The following is a 26,410-nucleotide window of genomic DNA, read 5'->3' on the forward strand; positions in this document are numbered from 1 at the left end:
AAAACAGTTTTCGATTTTTTTTACTAATTATTGTAATTAAATTTCTATTCTTTACAAAAGAGAAAGGGAAAAATACATTCCCGAAAACTACACTTTTAGTGGAAATGGAAGAGAGAAAGAATTGAATGAATACGTTCATTTATCAAAATAACATATATTTACTTATATGAATCATTAGAACACGACTTCGATAAGAACAGAAATAGACTATCAACAATATACGGTATAAACCAAAGATACATCTATCATAGAATTAATTGCACGACCAACATGAAAAACTAAACTTCACTCAATACATGTTGATGAATAAGAAATTTATATCAATTCAACTAATATTTAATTTGTACAGTAAATCGCCACACTAGATTGAAATTGGCTACTTCCATCATAACGTTCGATAGAATTTACTAGTGGCTTGAATATAATTATTAATATAATAACATAATATGAAAAACTGAAGTACCTATTCTCTTAAAATTAATTACATTTTCTGCATTTTGCGATTACATTATAATCTTAATTTATTTTTGTTAAATGAAAAAAAAAGAAGTTGATTTTTACTTCTTTGGTTTAAATTATATACACTTGAAATATTATGCTTCCATCTTGTCTTTAATTTAAGAAATTTATGGATGCAATTTGAGGAAGGACTAAATTAAAAATAGACTAACTTTAAAAACAATAAAATATACATAATTATTGTCTATAATTGTCTAAGATTAAATGAATTCATGAAAGTAATGAGGGAAATCTCTTTAATAAAAGTTATAAAACTTTGTTATCAAAGTCTAAACTCAAAGTCGGAAAACTTAATCATACAAATGGGAAAATCATAAATACAATTATTTATAGATTTTTAAATCAGCATGCTGATATAATATGAAAAGAGAAACTATGATAAGTGATGAGAATGTATAATCGATTATTGAAAATACTAGTTTTTTAAATACATTAATTTACGTTTGAATGAAGAGAATATGAAAATTACAACAAACACAAAACAGAGCTTCCTGATGAAAATTGATAATAGATTTATTTTTACTATTAAATGCTGAATTCTTAGTCTCAATTTTGAAATCTTAATTTACAAACCCTTTTTAGTTAGAACCCTGACCCTAACCCTATAGCATTAGTTGAGCTAGCATGGAAAATTTAAAATTATAGTCGACCAAATCATGGTAACAATCATAAAATGGTAACGGGTTCTATGTGAAACTTTATTTAACGTTCGTTGAAAGTGTATTTTGTTTCACCTTTGAGTTTCATTTGATATCTTGTAGATTACTTCAAGTCGATTTGAAACATTTGACTCAAAATTCAACGATTCAACACAACATCGATACGAAACCAAATTTCTTCTCGTGTTATCTGATCATCAAATGAGTTTTGAAAACTTGATTAACTCAGGTACATAGTCTATTTTCAAATGGAAAATTTATTTTTTGTGAAACGAACCAAATTCGTAAAATACAAAAGATGATACTCAAATTTTAAATCATACTATTCTTTCTGGTTTACATAATACGTAGATGAAAAGACCCTGTTCTCCACATTGGCTGTTGTCTACTTGAAATATATAAATTCTTCATACTGAATTATTAAAAATATTCATTATATTAGAAAAATATTAACACTCAACAACCATAAAATCGTAGGTATTCATCTAACATACAACGAGTTTGTACAGACTTGAAAACATTTTCACACTTAATAATTAATAAGGCATACTTGTGAATAGGAAGGCATCGTCGGTTTTAAATAATTAATAGAGATCATAAAATCTACATAATAAAATTATTAATAATTGGTAAGCGGACAATAGTTGTTCATTTCAAAATTTTCATAATTATTATCATCTGAGTAGAAGAATGATGATTATAGTAAGCACATGATCCCATTTTTAATAAAAATCCAAGAGTTCTCTAATAGATTGAGCCTGTTTTTGTTGATAAATACAATCAACCTTTTACTGCAACTCATTTTAGAGCAGCAAAATTTTCTTCCTCAATCTGAACCTTATAAATAATGTCTTTCATTACAAAAGTTTTAAAATAAATCTTAAAAAATAACATAGGAGTATAAGAATAAAAACCTACTGCTATCTATGACTGCGGAACACATCGGTTTATGTATTGCACCGGGTCAGAGTGCAAATGATCGCTCCTGGATTCATATCATCTACGCGATACCGTCTGAAAATCAAATCGATTAATATTATTAGATTTGAGATCTTATAAACATAATTTTTAAGATCAGGTTTGATCAGCAGATATACGTAATAATATTTAATACATTTAATATTTGTTACATTTCTTATTCAATAGATTTCATATCGAATAAAATTTAATTTGCTGGGAATCCAGCTTATTCGGAAATCCACCCGGCAGGTTCCATACTATCCAGAATCCATTCAATATAGTAGCGAACTCGGACGAAAACATTCGGATAGCGGTACTTGAACATCGTGGCAGTTGTAGAGTTAGATTCGAGATATAAATATTAGATTTGGGAATTCATTGACAGAAGAAACAAAGTAGTGAATTGAACTAAGAATTGGAATAGTGGATTAAACTAAGATCTGGATTGGATCTAGAGCTAGTAGTGGATTGAATATTGTCAGATCAGGAATCTATTGAATCCCGAGAAACCAGAAAACAGCTATATTATAACAACATGGAAAAAAATTTCCAAGTGTTTAGATGGAAGTCATAGCAACAGATTCTATTGGATTATACAATTATTATCTTCTTTGGAAAATTTAGATTTTAATGAGTTGAGAGAATGAAAATTTTCATATTTTTAAAATACACTTCAATCCCAACAAAAATATTATCGGCTACTAGAATGTATACTAGTATTGCAACAATCCTAGAATAAGCTTAGTAGAGAGAATACTCTTATACATGAATAATTTTTGGAAGATATTAGAATGCATTGCAAATACTCACATGTTGCGTTGTTTGAGTCTTGTCATGACCATTGGTCTGATAACAGATTTCCTGTTGACGCTGTGTAGTCCCCGTCCGGTTATGATGTAAAGTTTCATTCTAGGCTTTCGACTTTCTTCCAGTCGACTTATGGAGGCATCGAGGAATAAATCCAAAACCTGGACTGCTTCTTTCACCTGGCAAAATCAGTTCAATTTGTTTCAAAAACATGTTTTATTTGATCAATTTGTTTTTGTATTGTTTGTTTGGATACCGTAACTAGAGTTTTCATGAGGGCAAATTATTAAAATTTCAATAAGTTGAGTTTGGATACCGTCACTAGAATTTTGAAGGCGAATTATTGAATTTTAATAAGTTGAAAAAAAAATAAATTATACAAATTGAGATGAAACCATCTACATCTATTGCAATATAATGGTCTTCGCCAATTCCAGTTATAGTTTAGATCGAGTAATACCATCATTTTCTGAGCAGAAAATGGTGTTACAAAAAAAAGCTACTGAAGTCACTACTCTTGACATTACACATCGTCGGCATAACTTCATGTTTCGCCAAAATGAGATTTTGATATAATTAGGAGCTCTACAAACTGAGAAAAAGATATTATTTAGATGATAATTCAATTTAATTTCTGAAGATGGCCCACAAGCCACAACAGGTCTGACTTCGTCAGTGCTAAAAAGTAATTATATCCACTTCAAAGTGTCTTCTAAATTAATAGTGGGAAAGAATGGATTCACAACACAGTACAATTTAAAGCTGCATTTTAAAAATGTTTCCAGTAAAATATAAGACTGGTTTCTCATGAAGTTTTTGTTCTGTGAAATACAGTAAGCAGGTTTAAATTATTTTCTGAAGATATTATAAATTACTAGTGTGGACTGCAGGAAAGAGGGAAATGATTTCTCAAAATTAATATATTTAGCATCTGATATGAAATAAGATCGATTCAAGGATTCGTGATAATTCAAATTATTAAATTGACAGTAAATTCATCATAAGAGACGATAGCGCAAAACATAAATTTATCTAATTATCACGAATAAAGAGTATTTATAACATTAGAAACAATCAATGAGAGACGCCAGTGAAAGCATACCTGGTAGAAATGGAGATCAAGCGTATTCTTGGTAGAGCGAGAGGTACATAGAAGGAGAGTTGCAGATCTGCAATTGGCTTCTTCCATTTTCTTCATATGCATGCTAGCCTAAAAATAAAAATTCAATGAATTTTAATACACTGACTGACAACAGTATCAAACCATTTAAACTTATGATTTTGTTTATTTATTGTAAAAGATTTTCCTTGCAGGTGACTTGATCTATAGTTTCTAGCAAAGCTCAAATTATCACCGTATTCAATTATTTTTTGAAATTCAAATGAATTTTGAATTGATGTTCTGAGCACTACTAACGTAAATTGTAGACATGACCGGTTCTTTTTAGTAAGAGGTCAACCTAAAAATGAATAGTCTGAGGAACTAATACTCTTATAGAGCAAGCCATATGAATTTGAGAACTTTTCAATTAAATATTATAACCATTCACCACGGAATATTCGTGGTTTGACTGACAAAGAATTCAAATAGAGAATTGAGAAGTTTTTATTTTATTTTTTATTATTATTTTTATTATTTACAATGAAAATGACACTAATGTAATAACATTGAAAGATGAAATAATAAGGTATTCCTTGTGCTATTTTTCTTCCAAATTTATAAATGACAAAGTCCAACATAAGGTTAGAATTTCACGTGTACAATTTTTATGAAATTTTAGTCCAAAATAAACATTAAAACTATAAATTTTTAATAGAAGAGTGTTTTTATTATATGACTGAAGTGTTTGTGGCAGTAAAATTATTTGAATTTGACACCTGAACCGTAGGTTTCAATGAATCGTCACTAGAATACGAATATCTTTATTGAACACACATAAAGAACTGCTTTGATATTTAGGAAGATTGCTCATAAAAATCAAGATAACTAAACTAATAATTATATAAATGTTGTTCAAACATTTGCATTAATCAAATCAAATTTTATTGTTTACATCAGTTTAGAACAAAATACTCCACATTAAGAACAAATCATCCCATCAGATATAACTAACATAATTGAAAAGAGACTATATTCTTAACATGTTCAACATAAATAATAAATCAATATTGTATCTTGAAAACATTCATAATAATTTACCTCAAACTTATATATACATATTCAAATTTATAATCCTGGGATGATATGAAAATGTACCTCAATATGGATCACAACCGAATGTCAACAAAAATACTATTCACAAAAGAGCTTTCGTAGAGCCCTTGTCCGTGAATAAGAGTTGAAATAATATGACCTGTTATTATAATAATGTAATAAATGATACACACTCACACATTCATCATAATTTTCGAGAAGCAATTTTATTTTTACCAAATTTAATTCTTTTCGATTCTATTTCACGTTCAATTGATAGGAACGGAATGAATTTGTGATTCAAGTATTAAATTGATGTAGATTTAGCAAATGAATTTTACCAGTTGCGAGAAGAATGAGGCAGCTGCTTTGCTGCCAGATGTGTATTCCTGTTTTGCCTTTTGGAAGTATTCGTTGCGCTTGAAGAAGTGCATCTTGGCTTCTTCTCGACTCCGTTCGTAGCTGCTTTGCAATGTTTCTGATTCTTCGAACACTGATGAACCCTAGAATAGTATTTTGAATGAATATAATTGAATGAAAGACAAATAGATTTAAGCAATAATAACCCAAAAATGGTACTTTGAAGTTGAATTAATGAAAGACATGTAAATGTAGGCTACATAAACCCTAAAATGGTATTCTGGAGTTGCATGAAGGACATGTGATTTGAGAAAATATGAACCCTAAAATGGTATTTTGAAGTTTCATGAAAGACATGTAAATTTAGGCAATGTCGAAATTTGATATTCAATTGTGAAACATCATTGCATTTCATCTTGAATAGAAGAAATTGAGGTTGATAAACCCCTTATTTATTAAAAATCTTGATTTTTGAAAACTTTATTAACTTTAATAACTGATGGAATTTACTCGATTCTCCCCTGGGTAGGACCATTTGAAGTGAGTAAGAAGATGTCCCGAGTGAACTATATGGTGATCTTGCCCGATGGTCGCCAGATCAACGTTCACGTGATCCAACCCAAGGATGAGGAGAGACTAAGTTCCAGTCACGCTGCGGAAGAGGTTGTGGATGAACAGGAAGACAACCTGGAGCAGGAAGTGCCATCTTATGTGCCCGGGGATAGGGATCAAACCATCACAAGAACCTCGCCATGTAATTTGAGACGAAGGAACAATAACTCTTTTTTAAACTGTGGGGAAGTATGAAGGGAATCCCCTTCATGACTATCATATCATAAACGTTCGTTACCTGGCAACCCTTCACAGAAAAAGTTTCTTGTTTATGTTTAGTCAGCTTTAAGCTGCGTTTACGCCAAAGTTATTAACAAAATGTTAATAACTTAATCCTTATAGATTCTAAAGTAGCGTTTACACCGGAGTTAATAACACAAGTTTTTAACATTTTTGTTATTAACTGATGGTTATTACAAAAGTTAATAACACCAAGTTGATTTGCGTTTACACCGGAGTTGATAACATGAGTTACTAATAAAAGTTGTCAAATTGACTGAATCGACAAAAAATTCTCTTGAAAAAAGTTGATAACTCGTGTTTTCAACAGAAAATTCCTTGTTATTAACAAGATTTATGTTATCCATCGAGAGTCGGTAACTTTTGTTAATAACAGGTTACTATCTTCCCCGCAACCCCCTCGCCCAGCATCCCTACCCTGCAACTACAGCTGTTCTCTAATAGCTACAGCTGCAGACAAAACACGATTAAGTTATTGTTGATAACAAAACTAGCAGCCAAAAGAAAATGTTATTAACTTATGTTGAAAACTTTTGTTTTAAACTCTGGTGTAAACGCATTATAATTTATTTACATTAGATCAGATGAAGATCATTATTTTAATGATCACACACATGTTTCAATTGAAATTTGAAGAATTTTTTTTTCTTTTTATTCCGGCTGTTATATCATATGAATAGTCTCGTTAAATGAAGTCATATGGAAGTCAATTATATTGATAACAAGATCTTGTTAATAACAAGAAATTTTCTGTTAGAAACATGAGTTATCAACTTTTGTCAAGATAAATTTTTGACGATTCAGTCAAGTTAATAACTTTTTGTTAATAACTCGTGTTATTAACTCAGGTGTAAACGCAGCTCAAGAATATATAGTAAACGCAGCTTAAAGCTTACTAAACATAAACAAGATAACAAACTTTTTCTGCGAAGGGTTGCCAAAAATCAATTTTCATTAAAAATTAATATTTTTGTAGAGTTTTATGAGGTGGTCAAAAAATGCCAAATTTTATTAGTTTACAATTGAATTTTGATTTTGTTCTTCAATACTATACAGATAAAAGTTTTAGGCTTTTAAGCCTGTTGTTTCCATCTGATATTCATGAATAAAACTAATAAATAAAAACAAAAATAAATTGTATTATTCCATTCTGACTAGAAATTAAACTTACTACTTGATTAATAGCTTATTTGGTTATAACGAAATAATAATGCCGAGTACGTTTTTTGACAATTGAGTATGATTTAAAAAAATTAATAACGCAATTATCACATTGGGAAAATATTTTGCAATATTCACTTGAGATACATGCACACACGCATTACTAAGTAAAACTCTGTTAACATAGTAGTTTCTAATGGATCAAGAAATTCACATCAATAATACTAGTAGTTCTGTGAACAGTAGACCTCACGCAGTATCCTCATCCACAAGTACCTGATGTCACTTGTTTTAAATGTTAACAAACTCAGTTCACGTTTGAATTTGTATTCCATATGATATAATTCATCCAGTTCCGTGATAATCTTTCTATCTGATGAAAATTGATTTTTTACAATCAAAAATATTATAATTTCTCCAGCATTATTTAGTTCATTTGTTTATTTTCAATCACCTATTGATTTAGTTTTTTCGAATGTGAGAATATTGATACTAATGGGCACGCATAATCATACCATGACTGCAAAACAAAATATTAAAACCAAAGACCTTAAAGCTGCGATTAGACCAAAGTTATTAACAAAATGTTAATAATTCAATCCTTATAGATTATATTAGATTGAACATAACTTATCATACACATGATGAAGAAGTGTGTTTGTCAACTTCCGTTCAATGTAATAGAATCCATAAGGATTAAGTTATTAACATTTTGTTAATAACTTTGGTGTAAACCCAGCTTAAAGATGCATACCTCTTTAAGGTCTTTGATTGAAACTATAGACCTTATACAAATTCAGTAATAGACTAGCTTCTCCACACATCTGTGTAATCACTTGGCAGCTGATTTATGATGAATAATTCTATGATCTGATTTTTACTCTAATATTGGCGTATGAAGGAGGCTCCTTTTTCCTTTTATATTATCCTTGAGATGCAAAATTACCAAAAACCTTGTATATACGTCGACGCGCAATTTAAAAAGGAACATACCTGTCAAATTTCATGAAAATCTATTACCGCGTTTCGCCGTAAATGCGCAACATATAAACATTTAAACATTAAGAGAAATGCCAAACCGTCGACTTCAATCTTAAACTTCACTTCGCTAGGTCAATTAGTTATTCATACGAACATAACTATTGGACTATTTCTGTTAAGTACTTACGTCGCAATTATCAAACTCATGTTTATTGTGATCGGCAATTTGTTGTTCATGGCTTTGGTGCTGTTCTTCTCTGGTAATTTTGAGAAGTTCGAGCGTATTGTGCAACGAATTATTGTTGGAGCTCAGCAATTGGCTCAAGAATTCTTCCTTCTCATTCGGATACTTCTCGGCCAGAATGCTCAACGATAATTTTGCAGCTACTGTCGAATCATTGGCCTCCCTTGTCTTTTTCTGAAAATTGAAAGAATAAATGTTTCCAAGATTTAGTTGAAGAAAGATAATAACAACGATTTTATAAGAGAAAAAACCAAAATCAATGAAGTATAAATTGCATTGGCATTGAAGAATTCAACTCAAATTCAAATAATCTTTATTCACAAAAAAGTAAATAAAGCAGCAAAGACAATTTATCCATAGTGAATATTCACCACAAAGACAAGTCTGGGTGTGGGGAATGAGTTCTGTGAACTGCATTATAGTAACAATAACAGTTGAAGATTTACAATAAAAAATAAAACAAAAGAATAAGTATAAGGTACTGTAGAGTAAATAAAATGAAAAAGCTTCTTTAAAGGATGAGGAGAGCACTTAAAGCTGTTAACCCTACATTTCTGTAGTATAAAAAATATATATGTATTGAGAAAAAAAAGTAGTTTTGTATATAACTTCAACTTATATGATCTGATAAAAGAATATGGTGATAAAAATGAGCTTGTTTTCAATCAAAAATATAATAGAGCAATAGATAATAGAGCATATTAGTTTATTATCATTTGGTTACCCTAATCCGCAGTACTGTATTGCTATTAATAAGTTGATAAACGGAATAAGGTGATATATTTTGCATAACATCTTCAACTATGATCAAATAATCCAATAAAATTTAAAAATTAAGAATCGAAATCTCGATCCAAGATATTCGATATTTTTTCCTGGTATTAACGTGAAGTGTAAAGATTCAAGTCTTACAAAGTTGGCTTCGTGCAGCATTAGAGCAGTTTCATAGTCAATCACTTCTTGTAGGTTGGGATTCACTGCACTTGCTTCTTCCTGTTGCAGTCTCTTGGCTAGCTCTTCATCTGAAAAGAATCAACAAATATTTCCAATTAATATTTTATTCTTTGAATAAAATCGTCGAATCTTTTATTCAGTATATTTCAAATCTTTCACCTCACATTCAATGATCTTAATGGTGCGTTTACGAAATTTTCGTAGATAGTATAGAATACGGTAGTCATAGGAATGAGAATAGAATAGATAACGATTCATTCTCATGAGCAAATAAAAAATATCAATTTTTAATGGGAAAAATGTTTTTGAATGAGAACATATTCTATGAATTTGAAAACTGAACACTAAGCGAATAAAAAATATTAATTTTCAATGGGGTGAATGTTATTCAATGAGAACATATTCTATGAATTTGAAAACTGAACACTAAGTTTATTTAGAGTAAGTGCGATCAGGGTTTCCAAATTGAAATATTGTTTTATGATTGTAATAACATTTTTTCATTCGATCATGGAAACTTCAATGACAAAACAATGACAATGATAATATTTAAAATTCCATTTAATGCAGGACAAAAAATTACAATTAGTTACAGAGGAGCAAACTAAAATTGATACAAATCAAAAAAAAAAAAAAACATCACGGCATGCAAAAATTGATAAAGCGATACAAATCAAAGCCTACTTCAGGGCATTCAAAAACAATGAAAACGGTATAGAATAGAAATCTATTAGAAATTAGCTGCAGAAAATGAAGTTATTAGATAGGTGCATTATTTATTATTTTGGATTCAATACGTGATAGGAAGTAGTGAAGTTTTAGTAATTAGTAGTAAGAAGTAGAGAAGATTTCTCAGTTTTATCCATAAAACCTGTTACACAACAAGGATGAATAAGAAAAAATAATTTTACGCCAATATTATCTATCAATAAACTGAATGGATTGATTGCTTAGAGCACATGGTACTAAATTACTATCTCAATATTTTCAAATCTTAGGAATGCGGTATTTTCTTATTGTTTACGAAGTGTTATATTACATTACAAGTGTTGTAATGAGTTATTTTTTTATTTGCTTAAGATTTCATATAAAACCAGAGGTTTCAAATTATTGAATAATTATTTAATGATGAAAAAGTATTAATGTGTATATAAATTTATAAATCAGGTAATATTCGTAAATTTCAATTCACCGCATTCAATATAAGTATGTTTAATATAATAAAGGAAAAAAATGGCTTATACACGTACGGGATAGGAAATTCACGAATGACATCGTGAGCTATAGATTTTTAATTTACCGAGGATAGTTATGGACCTATTTAAAATTCTTCAAGATTTCAGTAAGTCAAGTTTTCAGTTTGTCAAATTTTTAATTGGACCATTGCGAAGCACGGGTTACCTGCTAGTAAATAAATAAAACTGATATAAGTTACTTTATGAATTGTTCAATGTTTGATTGATAATATAAATTGATTTCCAAAATAAATTCAAATTAATTTTTCAATCGACTAGAATAAAATCATATCGACTTGGTAACATAATGGAATGAGAGAGCTTAGAAAGTGGACTTTTTGAAAATAGACAATTTGAAGACAAAATTGATCGCTGGTGACTTGTCTATTGTTGATGACATTTGTTTATGAAAGAGTAGTATTGGGTATTTACAATATTAGACAATTTTTCACTCTTTTGCAGTCATCGATAGAATCAAATCAGTCATTAAGTCGGTATTTCAAGGAAATATTAAATTTTACAGTTTTTAATAAAAATCTAATTTACAACTGGCTTACTGATCTCAAGGATGTTAGATAGTTATGCCAAGCCATCTACCAGAAGAAAGCAATAAATTTATAAAGCGCTGTTTCTAATGCAAGCTACGATTGAAGCGTGAATAAATGTGATGATTTATACCTTCTTTGATCATCATTTGCATAGCGATATTCTCGTTGATAAGGAACTCTTCGACTGAGTCCATCCAATAGCTGTGCAGTTCTCTAGCAAGCCTCAATGGTAGCTTCACAGGACAACTCACACCTATAGAAATGTTGTTGCCATTAACTTAACGCTGTCAGATCGTTCGTTGCTCGAAAATCCAATCAAATTCAACAGTCGTGAAACTATGTCATCTAACGAAACCACTATAACATCCAATGAATAAATATGACGTTGCATTATTGCGTCCTTTCACGGTGGTTGAATGAAATTGGATTTTCGTGCGACTGATCACAAGCTGGACAACCGCAGCAGGAAAGGAACTCGCTAGATGGGTTGTGTTATTAAGGACTTGGCAGGATTGGGAGTGAGAGGATGGCAGTCCAAGACTGCTGACAGAGAAGAATGGAGGAGAGTGGTAGAGAATGCCAAAGCCCACTCCCGGGCTCTGGAGCAGAGAAGAAGAGATCCCAAAAAGGAACTGACCAGAGAAAAGTTGTGCACGAGATAATTGATTAAAAGACAAAAATGAGTAGAACGATTGTCAAACTAGTGCTTGAATTGAATGGAGTACAACTTTCTCGAGTCAATTCAATAGTTTGAATATTATAGCATTTATAAGAAGATACATTATTTTCATTGGTGTTTGTAGTGATATTAAGCAGCGTGTATTTAAATATGAAAACATATTACTCCCTCATCATTCTTCCAATATTAATAGGTACTATCAGTACTCAATTATTTGAAAATTGAAAACTCTTCTTTCTTTAATGAGTAATATAGACAATAGTTCCACATAGTTTGAAGAGAATTTTCCAATTTTGATAACGTTATCAGTAGAAGTGCTTAGTTCAATCAGCACTAAAGAGAATATATAAAGAGAAACTGTGATGTTTGAAACGTCAATATTTGATTTATTTAGTACCGTAACGTTCAGTTGTTGTTTCATTATTCAAGTCCATATGATGCTATTGTTTCGTTTGTAAACACATCAAACATAGATATCTTTTATATTTGATATGATAGAAGAAACAACATTAATATATCATTGTCGATATATTATCATAATCGGACAAATATCATTAATACTTATTTATTTGTGAATACAATCACAAATTATATAAATATGATTGGGAAGGAATAACAGACTTGGCCCTAAACTATTCCATTCCCAAATTTCGATACTGAAATGTTCAAAAAATAGGTTATGATTCTACTGTAAGAATTTAAAGTTAAATTTTCGTCCAAAAATGTATATGCTGGAAATTTTGAATTTAGAAGAATTAAGACACAAGATTATAGTACTTAATATTGATAGACAAAACAATATTGTGAAAATAAATTATTATAACGATTTATGTTGGCAGAGCCTTCACTAACAATAATAGCTCAAATGTTTTAGAACATGAAATCGTATATATAATAATAAAGGAAAGAATTGGCTTCTACACGTACGGGATAAGAAATTCACGAATGGACGCATCATCACGTCTGAGCTACTGGACTGATTAACTTGAAATTCTTCATATAGATTCTTAATCTACCGAGGATGGTTATAGACCTATTTAAAATTCTTCATTATTTCAGTACGTCAAATTTTCAGTTTGTGAAGTTTTTAATAAAACCCCTTGGGGGGCACGGGTTACCTGCTTGTCTGAAATAAAGCTCTTCTGTTAATTAACATTATTGTTGATAGCTGATCAAAACAAAAACTCACCAGTCATGTCAAGTGGAAATCCAGAACTTCCAAAATGGTAGCTGAGAGTGGTGATAACATCTTTGTTGAAAACAAATTCGAGCATTTGCTCATCTTCAGGAATTCCCTCTGCAGATGCGGTCTGCGGATCCTGGTCAAGAAAATCCATACCATCCAACTCTCTAGGTTGACTAGGAAGTCCGGCTGCTCCAAGCTGTTCCGCAGGATGACTGGGATCAAAATCTGGATCACAAGCATCAGTCATCTCGGCTTCTGCTTGATCGTCCGCCATCATTTCTTCAGGATCAATTTCACCTCTCCTGAATTTCAACAACTTCAACAAGTGATCGGAATAACTATTCTCACTCAAAACGAAGTTCTGCTCCATGATTTTCTTCAGCTCCAAACGTGCCTCACACATGTTATTGTTGGCGTTCTTCTTCTCTTTCTTCTGTTTTTGCTTCAGACTGCTTTTCGAGCAACTAGCCTGATGTTGGTCCTCGTCACTGGATTTCCTATTGATTTCGACCAGTTCGGCAGCTGTGTCTTTGGCGCAGTATGCTTCGGCTGACCGCTCACAACCTCCTTCAAGGAGGATCCCAGCTGCCCAGTTCACATCTCCATGACACTGCCTTAGTACTTCCCCCAAGTAGAGAGCCTGTGATTCGGGGAAAATTTTGACCAAAGCTGACAGTTTCTGACTAAAAGACTCACTGTCATTGGATGTTTCCGAATTTGCTTGTTCACCAGACGGCTCAATACAACTGGAGGGCTCCTCCTCCTCCTCCTCCTTAATAACCTTGCTAGTAGCAGCAGCCGCATCACTTGGTTCGTTGTTAACACACTTCTCATCCAAACCTGCTAATCTCCCTAGTAGATTGTTTTCTCTCCGAGGTTTAGTAACTTTTCCGTCATCTTCTATTCCATTACTTCCCCCCAAAGTATTCTTCATTTTCTCCGCCCAACTATTTTCAGAGTCTTCAACACTATCCCAATTCAGGAATTTATTTTTTCTTCTATTTGCTTGTATGTTTGATTGGTTGGAGCCAATAAGGGAACAGTTTTGTACAGCTGGTAGGCCTACTGTTCTTTCCACATTATCAGCAGGTTTTGTAGCGATATTGTCAACGTCTTCTTGTGATATTTTGGAAATTTGTTCTAAAAATTTACAATTCACATTTCCACTTTCGTCAATCATCATTGATTCATTAGTTGCCGCATTTTTTTCAGACTGTTTTTCTTCAGGTTCCAACAAAATATTTTTGACACCACTATCTTCCTCACTACTTTCTTTGATTAAACTACTTTTCAACCACGACATAACATCAAACGTTTTAACAGGCACACCTCCTTTGATGAGAGCTTTCACTCCATCAAAACTAATATTGGATGGCTTTTGAACGGCAGGCTCTTCAACTGAAGAACTATTCGCTTTAGCACTTTCTTCTTCTTGCAAAGTAATGTTTGATATTTGATTAGCAAGATCACTTTCTTTCTCATCATTATCACTTATATTTTCTTCAACAGCTTGAAAGCTTTGTAGTGATGCATCTTCAATTACGTCTTCACCTACCTTTCTATCTATTATTTCAAAAGATTCATAGTCATTATTTTTATTAGAGTTACCTCCGTCATTTACAAACGACATTTGCGAATCAGTTTCTCTTCTCTCCTCATCTTCGATCTCCATGCCCTTGTCCGGTTCATTTGAACTATCTTTTTCTTCGTTGTCTTCTTCAATTGTACGTTGTTTATCAAGATTGCGTTTACAAGTGTCGCCTGGCTCGACATTCGTGGATTTATCATTTTCAGAGTCGACATCGAAGTAGACTGAGTCCGAGATGTTGTCATCTTCAGCGACTGTCATATAACAGGAATCAGACAAAATTCTTGTGGACGTGCTAATATTTAGACCATCGCTTTCATCAGATGACAGTGGTGCAGCACTTTTAGATTGTGGAGAAACGGCGATGGGAGACATTGAACTACATTTGTCACTATCATCACAAGTCTTCAATGATTCGTCTAGATTAGGCTGCTCCAAACTGTCAATTGGTTTGGAAATATTGCTTGAATCACCTTTTGAATTTGACGGGTCTGAACTTTCAGTTGGTTTGACAATATTTGTAGAATCGCTGTTCATATTTGTCTGTTCTGAGCTGTCAGATGATTGGCAAATATTGGTAGAATCATTGTTAGAAATCAACTGTTTTGAATAGTCAGTTAGTTTGAGAGTATTAGTAGGATCTTTGTTCGTATTTGCGGATTCAGTTGTAGGAGCAGTTGACTCTTTATCGGGGGAATCATTTGCTTTTGAAACAGTTTTGATTCCTTCGTTCGAAGTAGGTTCTTCCTCATCAGAATCACTATCATCTGTTGGATCAACGTCCTCGAATTCCAGATCCAAATCTACAAGACTTTGCAAGAGTGCAGATATTTCAGCATCATCGAAAAAATCATCGACAGGATCATCCTTCAGTTCCGAGAAGAATAAATCTTTTTTCTTGCTACTGGAACTGTTGTCTACTTTAGTTGTTTTGAATCTAAACGTTTTGAAGGCGTTCTCGAGTGATGTTTCAACCTTTTCATTTGAAACTGGATTGGACGATTGTTTGTTCTCAGTGTTTAAATCTGAACCAACGTTGGATGCTTCATTAATCTCAGCCACGTCAGAAGAATTATCTAGATTTGGTGTCTCGTCATTTTTCAAACATGAGTCTCCTCTATTCATCTCGGAACCTGGATGATCATACTCATTGGTTGTTGAATGAGTCATTTGACAAGGTTGTTTAACAACATTCGAGTCATTTTCCTTCTCTCCTTCAATTTTATTACTAGAACCATCATCCTGAGAAGATTGAGAGCTATCAAGATGATTTTCTTCAGCGTCCATGCTCAACATCTTTTCGATGTTATCCTCCTCACGAGGGCTCAGTTTACTTTCATTTTCTACATCTGTTGAGTCTTTAGTTGGACTAGAAACGTTATCAGAGAGATGTGCAGCCTCGGTATTTTTCTGAATACTGTCATGTTCCACAGCTGTTAAGTGTTTGGATTGACTAGAAGGGATGTCACATACTTGTGCAAGCTCTGCATTGTGCTGGATATTTGATGGAGGTTTGTTCAAATCGATGCATGGCATTAGATTCTGAGAAGTGGGAAGAGCTTCATCCATCAAACATGAATTGTTCTTGAAGGCGTTCCCATTGACATTGACAGATTCTAGTTGAGGACTTGCAAGTGTCTCCACATTGGGAAAAGTTTTTGGTAACGTATTATCGTTATTTATGATTTGTGAATCTTTCAGACCTGTACTTCCAGATGGATCGGATGTCAATGCCACAGATGAGAAGGCAGATTTCAACTGAGCTTGTTCAGATATGGCTTCTTTAAGCTTGCTTAGTAAGGTTGCCTCCTTTGGTAATAATTCTCTTCGAGATGCATACAAGTCTGTTACGATTCCCGATTCTCGATTATCCAAGTTCCCTACTAGCTCTCTACTTTCGAAATCGATTAAATTACCATTGCTCTTCACACTATTTACATCTTTATCACCGTCAGACCCTGTCTTCGGTAAAACAGGGTTACTAAAAGTCAACCAACCCTGCGGTACACTCGGAGTTTTAGCCACAACATCTGGCATATTACAATCTTTCATCATCATACTGCTTAGTAACGCATTTCTAGAAGGTGCTTTATTTCGATCAAGTTTCTCGTTTGCAATTTTAGCACCACTAGCTTCTCCATTTTGAACAAAATTGTTCCGAGCAGAATAAGATTTGGAATTATCAACTCCAGTAGCCGAAGATAGCAGTGATTTTTCATTGCTGAAAGTTGGAAGCGCTTTGGCACTATCAGTTCCAGTAGCTGACGATAACAGTGACTTTTCAAAGAACGTTCGACAAGATGCAGTCAAATTGGAGAAGTTAGTTTCTTGGGTTGCGAGATTATTTTTCGGTTGATTATTATCGACTTCTTGTCCATGACTGGCAGGCTGTGGAGCCAATGGAAAACTGTTAGGTAGATTGGAAGTCTGAGGGAAATTAGCTGGCCTGATATATGAGTTGGATTGTACTGTATCAACTTTCGAACCAATTTTACGAGAATTTTTTTCTCCATCGGGAACAATCTGAGGAGGCTGTTTTGAAGGGTCGTACTTGTATTGAAATATTGGAAAAATGTTGTTTCTTGTGATACCGTGCTCATATCTCTCCAACATGTTCTTGATGTTCACTCGCGGTACCCCGTGTATATTTCGACGAAACAGCTCATACTCATTGAACTTCCATTTCGTTTCAGGTTCTAAAATTTCGACAACATAGCCATACTGAACACCAGCCTGTACGTAAGGAGCCATCTCCCAGGTCTGAGTGTTTGTATTGTCGATTATTACCGGGTTCACATTTTGCATCAACGCTTTACCGGCTCGAGTCTGATTCCAGGTATGTGCGCTCGGTAGCATTTTCGGATCAAACCGGTAACCATATCTGGGCGTCATAAAGTAGTCATCGGTGCTGAAAACATGATTTTTAAGCTGCAGTTCAATCTCTGGGCGGATTTTATTGACATTCGAAATAATTTTCTCAGCCATGTACGATTTACCACTACCAGGACACCCTCTCAATAAAACAATCACTTTGATAGAGTTCAACACAAGACTACAGATTCTGTCAACGGTATCAGTTATTTCCAAACACCCTTCGTAAATGACTTTGATTGAAGTTGTAACACTTTCAACAGGAGGATATGCTTCAGTAATATTAGAAGCACCGGAAGCATACATTTGAGTGATCGAATTCTTTTGAAATGCAGAATTATTCTCGATATTCAATATCTCAAAATCTCTGTTCAGTGTTTTCGGTTGATTTTCTTTTTGTTTGACATGATCAAAGCTGGACGGTATATTAGCTGCACAGGCATTCATGAAAACGTTCTTATGGAAGGGAGTAGAGAATTCCTGCAACACTCTCAAACCATTATCAGTAGAGACATCCTCTTCTTCAATTATGATGTCAGCGTCGGCTTCTTCCTCCGAATTGTCGCCCTTGTAAACTACTTTGGCATCATGGAACCCGTCGTACTGTCGAATTTTAGCTGGTGAAAAACTGTATGAATTTAAATTTTGAGCAGATTGGTGTGACGTCGATGCTCTTGTTGCATACTCAAAATCGTCTTCGAACACGGATGCGTCAAACTTTTTGGGTGGCTTTTTGGAATCGGCACTCACTGACATCGCCATCAGGTCGTCAACTGAAGGTTCAGCTGGAAAACGAGAAAAATAGAAATATGAGAAGGTATCGAAAATTGTTGAAAAAATCATATATCAAAATTTAATCGAGTAAAATGAAGAATGTATTACAATCAAAGCCGAAATATTTATGTTGGCTTTTATAAGGATGTGATACCGGTACTAAAAAAAATTTATAAATTCTCAAGTCGAAAATATTTAGTATTATATAAATAGTCGGTAAGCAGGAAAAATTCAGGATGAAACGCTTTTTTGATGAAAATTGAGGCTAAGCGTCAGGGGAAATTTTACCCCGGTATTGTTTTCAGTTTGGAAACTATCAATTTAGCAAAATAAAATGATAATATCGTGTGATCTGGTGTCGAGATATCAGGTCCCACCTGATCATTTTCAGAGCCTCTGATTCTGATATGACCTGACAATAAATTGTTTCTAAGTAGCTAGCTGTAACCGACGACTTGACATGTCCATCCAAAACAATGACTCACAATGGCTAAGAATGATTTTTTTGAAAATTGAATACTTTTCTTAGAAATTTATATTTTGGAATCTGTATTAATTTATCCCATTCTCGAGTGTCAAAATGAATAATTCATTTTATTATTTATAATAATAGAGAGGAATAGCACAAGGTTACCTTATTTTTTCCTCTCCCTATCATTTCGATAATGTACTTATTGTATAAATGAATAAATAATAAAGCATTTTGACACTTGAGAATGGAAGAAAAATACCCGAAACTAGTAATTGTAATGGTGATATTGAAATAAATTAATTATGGGTTGTGTATTCATAGAGTGAAATTTTGATTGGGTTCATTTAAAAAGGTGTAGAATTAGGACTTCAACAATGAGACTTTAGTGATCTTGTAGCTGAATTTTGTGTGTAAATTTTCATCGTGAGAAATTTATTTTTGTGTTGAAAAATAATTTTCTCGCAAAAGTCAGGTTCTGCCAACTTGCATCCGGGAAGACTCCAATTTTATGCAGGGTTGAGGTATTCTCACGGAACTGTATTTCCATTAGCGATGGAAAATACACGAGTATTTGGGAATATTTCAAACTTTCATTATTTTCCTTTTCCACGGAATTATGCTAGTCTCCGGCTCGGCCGGAATCAGATTAAAATCTAGAGGTAGCCTCGGGCCTCGAAGGCCCTAATTGAACGTATTAGATGTGGTGAAATACACCGTGTCCCACGAAGAGCTTGTTTACATGTTTAATTTTATAATACGGACCCATTCATGTACCGAACTTTTTAAAATTTTACATAGTTCACAAAGTAGGTCCTGAAAATATTCTTGGAAAATTTCAGCTCCCCAACCTTCGTAAAAACAAAATGGCGGCATATTGAAAATTTTACTAATTCGCTTGCTATAAGAACTATTTTCATGAGTTATTTTCTTTGTTTACTACGTTGCGGTAGTCTTGACTCATTTGATGGTACCAGAAATGGATCAAGCAATCTTCCAACAAGATGGTGCTCCACCATTTCGCAAAATATGTCCAATTACTAAATGACAAAATTCATGGCCGTTGGATTGGTCGTGGAAGTGATTTTTTGGATTGGCCACCCCGATCACCAGATTTAACTGTTTGTGACTTCTTTTTATGGGGTTACTTGAAGGGTAATGTTACATAAAACCAAAAACACATTTCAATGTTCTTAAAGTATCGTTTATCGTTTATACTACCATTTTCTTTCTACGAAGTTTAGGGAGCTGAAATTTTCCCAGAATATTTCTAGAACCTACTTTGTAAACTGTGTAAAATTATAAAAAAGGTTCGGTGCATGAATGGTCACGTAATATAAAAGCAAACGTGTAAAAGTCTTTGTGGGACACGGTGTGTAAGAAGTGTATAAATTTTCAAAATGTTTGTTTCGTCCGATTTCGTGAAGTTATTTAAAGTAGTTTGAATTGTGTATGTATTTTATTGTTTATTATGAATGACAGTGGAATAAACATCAACAACGTAGTGTAGTGCAAAGTTTCAGTCGTGATGAGATTAATAGTTCTAAAGATAGCGAGTGCCATTATATTGTCTTGCTCATGTTTTAGAAACCCAAATTGATCGAATCCCCAATTATTCATTGTAGTAGTTGAATGAATAAAGATCACACTACCTTTGCAAACAGTTAGAATTGCAAACAACGAACAACAGTTACAAAAATCTTACAGGCTGTTTTATACAATGTGCAATGAAACTATGTAGATTATTTTTTGTCCAAATTTAAATTAGATTGATTAATTCAATAAAATTTAGAAGTTTAATAGACCGCAAAAGTTTGTGGTTTGTCCAGTCACATGACTCGCTCTTTAGTATTTTAGAGATCTTAATTCTACCCCCATCTGGGGACGGTTACATAGTCATTTCGGAAATAAAAAATGAGATAGAGGTGCTAATGATACTTCATATTTGAACTTCAAGTAGCCCAATAAAAATATTTGAACGATATTATTTTTAATTTAAAAATAACGTTTCTTTATACTTACGTTTCCAATCATTTTTTTTCAGGACGTTGTAAATTTCAATGGGGTCGATTGATTCACCAAACATTAATAGGAAGTCGTCGTACAACTCGTCTCTTGAATTATCATCTTTGGATGATGGCCCCTCATTTTTGTTTTTTCCATGTTTGCGTCGACGCCTCCGATTGCCGGGTTGCGACATTTCAAGTGCAGTTGATAGTAAAATATAATTTAAAACCCTGGAAAAAGTTTAAACAGGATTAATTTTATTCGATTTGCAACTGAAAATTGAAAATTCATGAATTCTATATCTATTTCAAAACAACCGTAATGAACTTGTAATTCATATTCTCAACTTTGCCTGTCGCTTTCTTTTTCCAAACTAATTTACCGTCTGTCCTCATCCCTGCAATGTGGCATTTGTTTAGGATTGATATTAGCACGAGTCAATGTATACTCAGATTAAGCATGAGGTGAAACTACATGGAAATTTAGTTAGAAAAACTTTTAAACTCTCCAAAAAATGAATTGAAATATGCTACAAAAAAATTAATTTTTCTGTCTCGATTTCAGGGTGTGCGCCCATCTAATCAGCTTCTTAATCAGTAGTTTTGCTTCTTCTAGGTAACCAGTGTGTGATAGTTGGGCAGTAACTTACTAACTCATATTAACTTATAGTTGTTATAAAATACATATGTACTCAAGGATCCTTCTTTACGCAATTAATTCTGTGTGATTTCTGTCACACTTGCGAGAAGTAAATATGACAAGAACAATTTATCACAAGAAACCCAGTAGTCAAGAGGAAGCTTGTTTGTTCTATTAGAAGAAACTGAAAGCCCTGAGACACCCGAGTTTTTGTTACCAACTGATAGAGCAGTGCATTGCAAAAATAACTAGAGCCATATTCACCCCGTACGAGTGATGGTGGCTTGAAAAAAATATTAGGGCTCTATGGATGAAAAAATGTAATGCTTTTGACACCCAAAAAACAACATGTATCCAAGAGCTACTTCTTCCCATGAGTGAGACAGGAGATCGGAGAGGTACAGGTAACAACTTCTATTATTACTTCTACGTTGATTGCATATCCTATTTTAATAAAGGTGGACCTTGTAGGCTTGACTTGATGACATGACTTATAAGCTAAGTTATTGGGTAAACTTTCTTATATTACCATGCTTGGAGATTCAACAATAGATTTGGGTTGTTGCTTGAGACAATAGCCATTAAAACAAACATGAATTCGGTAAATGACGTCACAAGATCACATTACAATTCACATTTCACACTAGAATAGGAACGACTTTCAATAATTTGAACTATGTACGCATAATAATAAATAAAATAAATTACAAGCCATGAACTCTCATACTAAATGAACGCTTCTGAATCATTAATTTGAGAAAATTATTATTCTCATTGAAATATATACTAGTAGTTCTGTAAACAGTTGACCTCATGCAGTTTTCTCATCCACAAGTATCTGATGTCACCTGTTTGAAATGTTAACAAGCTCAGTTCACGTTTGAATTTGTATTCCGTATGATAATTCATCCAGTTCCGTGATAACCTTTCCATCTCATGAAAATATTCCTCAAATATTTGATAATTAATTTTTTTAGCCAAAAATATTATATGCCTAGGCTAATTTCTTCAGCATTATTTAGTTCATTTATTAATTATTTTTAATCATCTATTAAATTTGTATTTTTCAAATGTGAGATTGATACTGATGACACGCATAATAATACAATGACTGCAAAACAAAATATTGAAACCATATAGAAATAGACACGGCTTCTCGAGTCATCTGTGTAATGCATGCAATGAATAATCCACTTGTCAGCTGATTGATTATGAATAATTCTATAGTCTGATTAATCCTATACCTATTCTGAGTAGATGATATAATATAGTGATATCGGAGTATGGAGGAATTCCTTTTCTTTTCATATTATCCTTAAAATGCAAAATTTCATAAAAACCGTAAACATCGACACGTAGTAGAAAAAGGAATATTCCTTCCAAATCTCATTGAGTTCTATCAACGCGTTTGGCCGTAAATGCGTTACATACACACAAACCAAAGAAAATACGAGTTAAATCATAGACCTCACTAAGTTCGGTCAATTAAGATTGAATGTATTCATGAATTTCCCCAAAAAATTATAATATTTATTTCTCAATAAAAAGGTTTACGATGTTCAGCCATTGTTAGAGTAATGGCTGACGTTGGAGAAGAATGGTGTTTCCTGCAACCTACAATATAATATATTATAAGGACTAAGGAGGTATGGAAAAGGCAAGTTAACTCGTCTACTGTATAAATGGTGGAAGGTTTGAATAGGGTCTCTGTCATTGTCCCGTTATATCCATCACACTCTTCTTCAACTCACTCTTTGTTCAAAGGTAGGGGTTTCCTAGAATGTGATAGCCAAAAATAGCCAAGTCCTTTCTCTTACAATGGAAGAGAAAGTTTCTACTGTTCCCTGACCAGTGCATTTGAAATGGAATATATAATTATCCCTATGACTAATACGGATGACATAATTGTCAATGGTATTCAAGATTATCTTATAATTTACATTACTGTAAATCGTAATAATGAAGTTTTGTATTATCATTTTTGTACAGAATATATTGTGAAAATAAATGCACATATTTATAAGTTACTTATATATTAATTCATAATATTAAAATAGATTATAGTAATGGAAATTGAAGTTGAATACCTACAATAATATAAAATTATCCAAAATGCTATAGCGTAAATATTAAAGATTGTCGAGTACCTATTCAAAGCAAGTTTCCATCGTTATGAATGGAATAAATGTTTTTTATATGATTGCAAACAGAGTGCAGTCTGTGATCTCTGTAGATTAGTAACAGTTGAGGAAAAGTAGCCTGTATCTATAGACCTATGCACATTATTTACAGATTTGTTTAGTGCAAGGAAACTTTGAACTGAATACGGCGGAAGATATAATAAAAGTATTGTTGGGAGGTTCTTATATGCCAGTGAGTAAGTGTGTAAGTAGTATAGAGTTAGCTGTGAGGTAAAAATGTATTTATTTTCCATTTAATAAACATAAAATAAGTTTTACCGAAAACAATATTTATTTATACATAAGAAAATGTGTGGAAGCAACAGATCGGTGATTCAAATCCATTCATTTAGAAGAGATTTTAAAGAAAACACAAAAAGAAACATTGAAATAATGTGGTAAAAAACTAATAATATATGATAAAAGCAGCTTGAGATACCTTGAAAAAGCCATAAGCTTGAAGAATGCATAGCAATATCAAAGATGTAAAATGGAATAGATACGAGAAGCTTATTGGAAAATTATAAAAACTTGCTCAAATCCATGTCATGCTTTAGGTATTGTAAAATAAGGCTAACTGTAAATAAATACATATGAAAATCATACCTCTAACAATTTTGTAATGCGTAATAACTCAAGATGAGATAAGTAGGTCTACTAGTATTCAAACTCAAACAACAGCGCCCTTGAATGTTTAATCACCAAAACACTGAGAAAACCATTTAACTATGTAAATCATTTCACTAATGGGCCTACAGAAATTTTGATACTTTTTGAATTCATTCAACAAAGACATGATCATAACCTACACTGCAAAACAACATGAGATGAAGAGATCACCATTCACCATCACACCATTTTGCAAAACTACTCTTGCACTTGCATGCTCGAGCTCTCTTGCTTGCAACTTGCAACACAAGAGGGGAAAAGTGAAATTTGAGCAAGATTTTGACAAACCACTCTCTGTCTTAGACAGCACCGTATCGCGCATGCGTTAGCAACGGGTTTTTCCCGTTCCATTCAGTCAGATCTTTGAATGTAACGTTCTTTGTGATGATGGTTACCGAGCACTGTAACTGGAGCCAATCGTCATTCTATTTGATGAAGATATTATTATCCAATGATGATTTATCATTAAATTCAATATAATAATCAATATATTATCATTTTATTTAATAAAAGGAAGAGTACTTTTGAAAAATATAATTAATAAAATATAACAGTTGTTATTTAACTGATGTTAAAAAACACTATAAATAAGTCAGCATATTGTCATTTCAAAACAAAAACCGAACCCTCAACCTTCCCTTTTACATTTAAAACATCAATAAACATAACTATTTGAAAAACCTCTAATCCCTTCCAGCATATTGCAATTTCAAAGCAAAATCCTAACCTATCTTTTCACATTTGAAACATCAAAAAACATAACTCTAACTGCACCCTAGCCCAGGGGTGCCCAGCCCCCCCAAGGGCAATGTCGCATGCCCCCCCCCCAATCCAAGTGTAATGCCTCCCCCCCCAAAGTACCCCAATTCCCAACCCTTTAGTTTTTAACATTGGTCAGAGTATGACAAAAAAATTCACATCTTAAGGTGCGTACAGATATACGCGCCGCGAACATGAGCACTTCACTTTTAATCAGCTGATGCCAAGCTTTTTATATCTGTATTCTACCGTTTCTGTGAAAATACAGATATAATCAGCTGATTAAAAGTGAATTGCTCATGTTCGCGGCGCGTATATATGTACACACCTCTACATTCTAAACTTACAAAGGACATTATTTACCTTTGGTCTTGTGAGGACTTCTTTCTGTTTTTATAATATTGTAAAAATATATACCATCGTTTCTTATCTCTTTTAAAATAGAAATAAAGTATCTTTTTGATATTATTTTTGAGACTAGCAGTGCACCCGTTCTTGTTCGGGAGGACTAGAAAGGACTACATTACATCAGGAAAAACTACATTACACATATTTGAATAGGATATTAAAATATAAGTAAGGGAGGCATTGCTTTTTAAATGTTAAGGTTACTTATAAAAAGTTGAATAATAATATCATTAATAATTCTTTATTGCAAAAGAATATTACATAGCAATTTTGGTAAACATTCATACAAATTTGGACCGATTGTATTCATACAATATATAATGTCGGCAAGTTTAGGTATTCTAAATCCTATACTATTAAACGAGCAATTTTTCTTTAGATGTTTAAATTTTAAGATGTTTATATGTTTGTATTTCACCGGATCTCAAAAACGGCTCTAACGATTCTCAAAAAATTCACAACATAGTAGGTTTATAATATAAAAATTCGATTGCACTGGGTCTCATCCCTGGGGAAACTCGCTGGAGGGCATTAAAAGAATTTATTCATCCTTGGAAAAACAGCTGATAATTTCGTCGTCTGTTGATGATGGAAGTGAGTGAGCGAGTGCTGTGTGTGGGACTGAGACAAAATTATGACTCAGCTGTTGAACTTTTGTACCTAATTCAATCAGGTACTTAGTGGCAGTAGTACAAAAGCCGGTTAAA

At 32.9% G+C, this 26,410-nt stretch overlaps 1 protein-coding gene across 1 annotated transcript; it reads right to left on the reverse strand.

Annotated features, from left to right (window-relative positions):
* Positions 1-134: 134 nt before the first annotated feature.
* LOC111051301 lies at positions 135-24,792 on the reverse strand. Its single transcript, XM_039432189.1, has 10 exons — positions 24,474-24,792; positions 21,064-21,278; positions 13,343-18,583; positions 11,605-11,727; positions 9,650-9,759; positions 8,681-8,911; positions 5,481-5,642; positions 4,048-4,155; positions 2,949-3,124; positions 135-2,192 (listed from the first exon to the last, which is right to left on the reverse strand). The coding sequence occupies exons 2-10, from the start codon at positions 21,239-21,241 to the stop codon at positions 2,126-2,128; spliced, it is 6,396 nt and encodes a 2,131-aa protein (XP_039288123.1). The 5' UTR covers positions 21,242-21,278; positions 24,474-24,792; the 3' UTR covers positions 135-2,125.
* Between the last annotated feature and the right edge of the window lie 1,618 nt (positions 24,793-26,410).

Source organism: Nilaparvata lugens, chromosome 7 (assembly GCF_014356525.2).
Source record: "Nilaparvata lugens isolate BPH chromosome 7, ASM1435652v1, whole genome shotgun sequence".
Taxonomy (NCBI): Eukaryota; Metazoa; Arthropoda; class Insecta; order Hemiptera; family Delphacidae; genus Nilaparvata; species Nilaparvata lugens.

Bases quoted from the DNA above. Each gene is read 5' to 3' on its own strand.
- LOC111051301 (XM_039432189.1), bottom strand. From the start codon at position 21,241: ATGTCGCAACCCGGCAATCGGAGGCGTCGACGCAAACATGGAAAAAAC. The intron at 18,584-21,063 runs GTAAGTATAAAG...CTCGTTTTCCAG, and splicing joins GAAAAAAAATGATTGGAAAC to CTGAACCTTCAGTTGACGAC. The intron at 3,125-4,047 runs GTATGCTTTCAC...TGATTTTGCCAG, and splicing joins TTGATCTCCATTTCTACCAG to GTGAAAGAAGCAGTCCAGGT.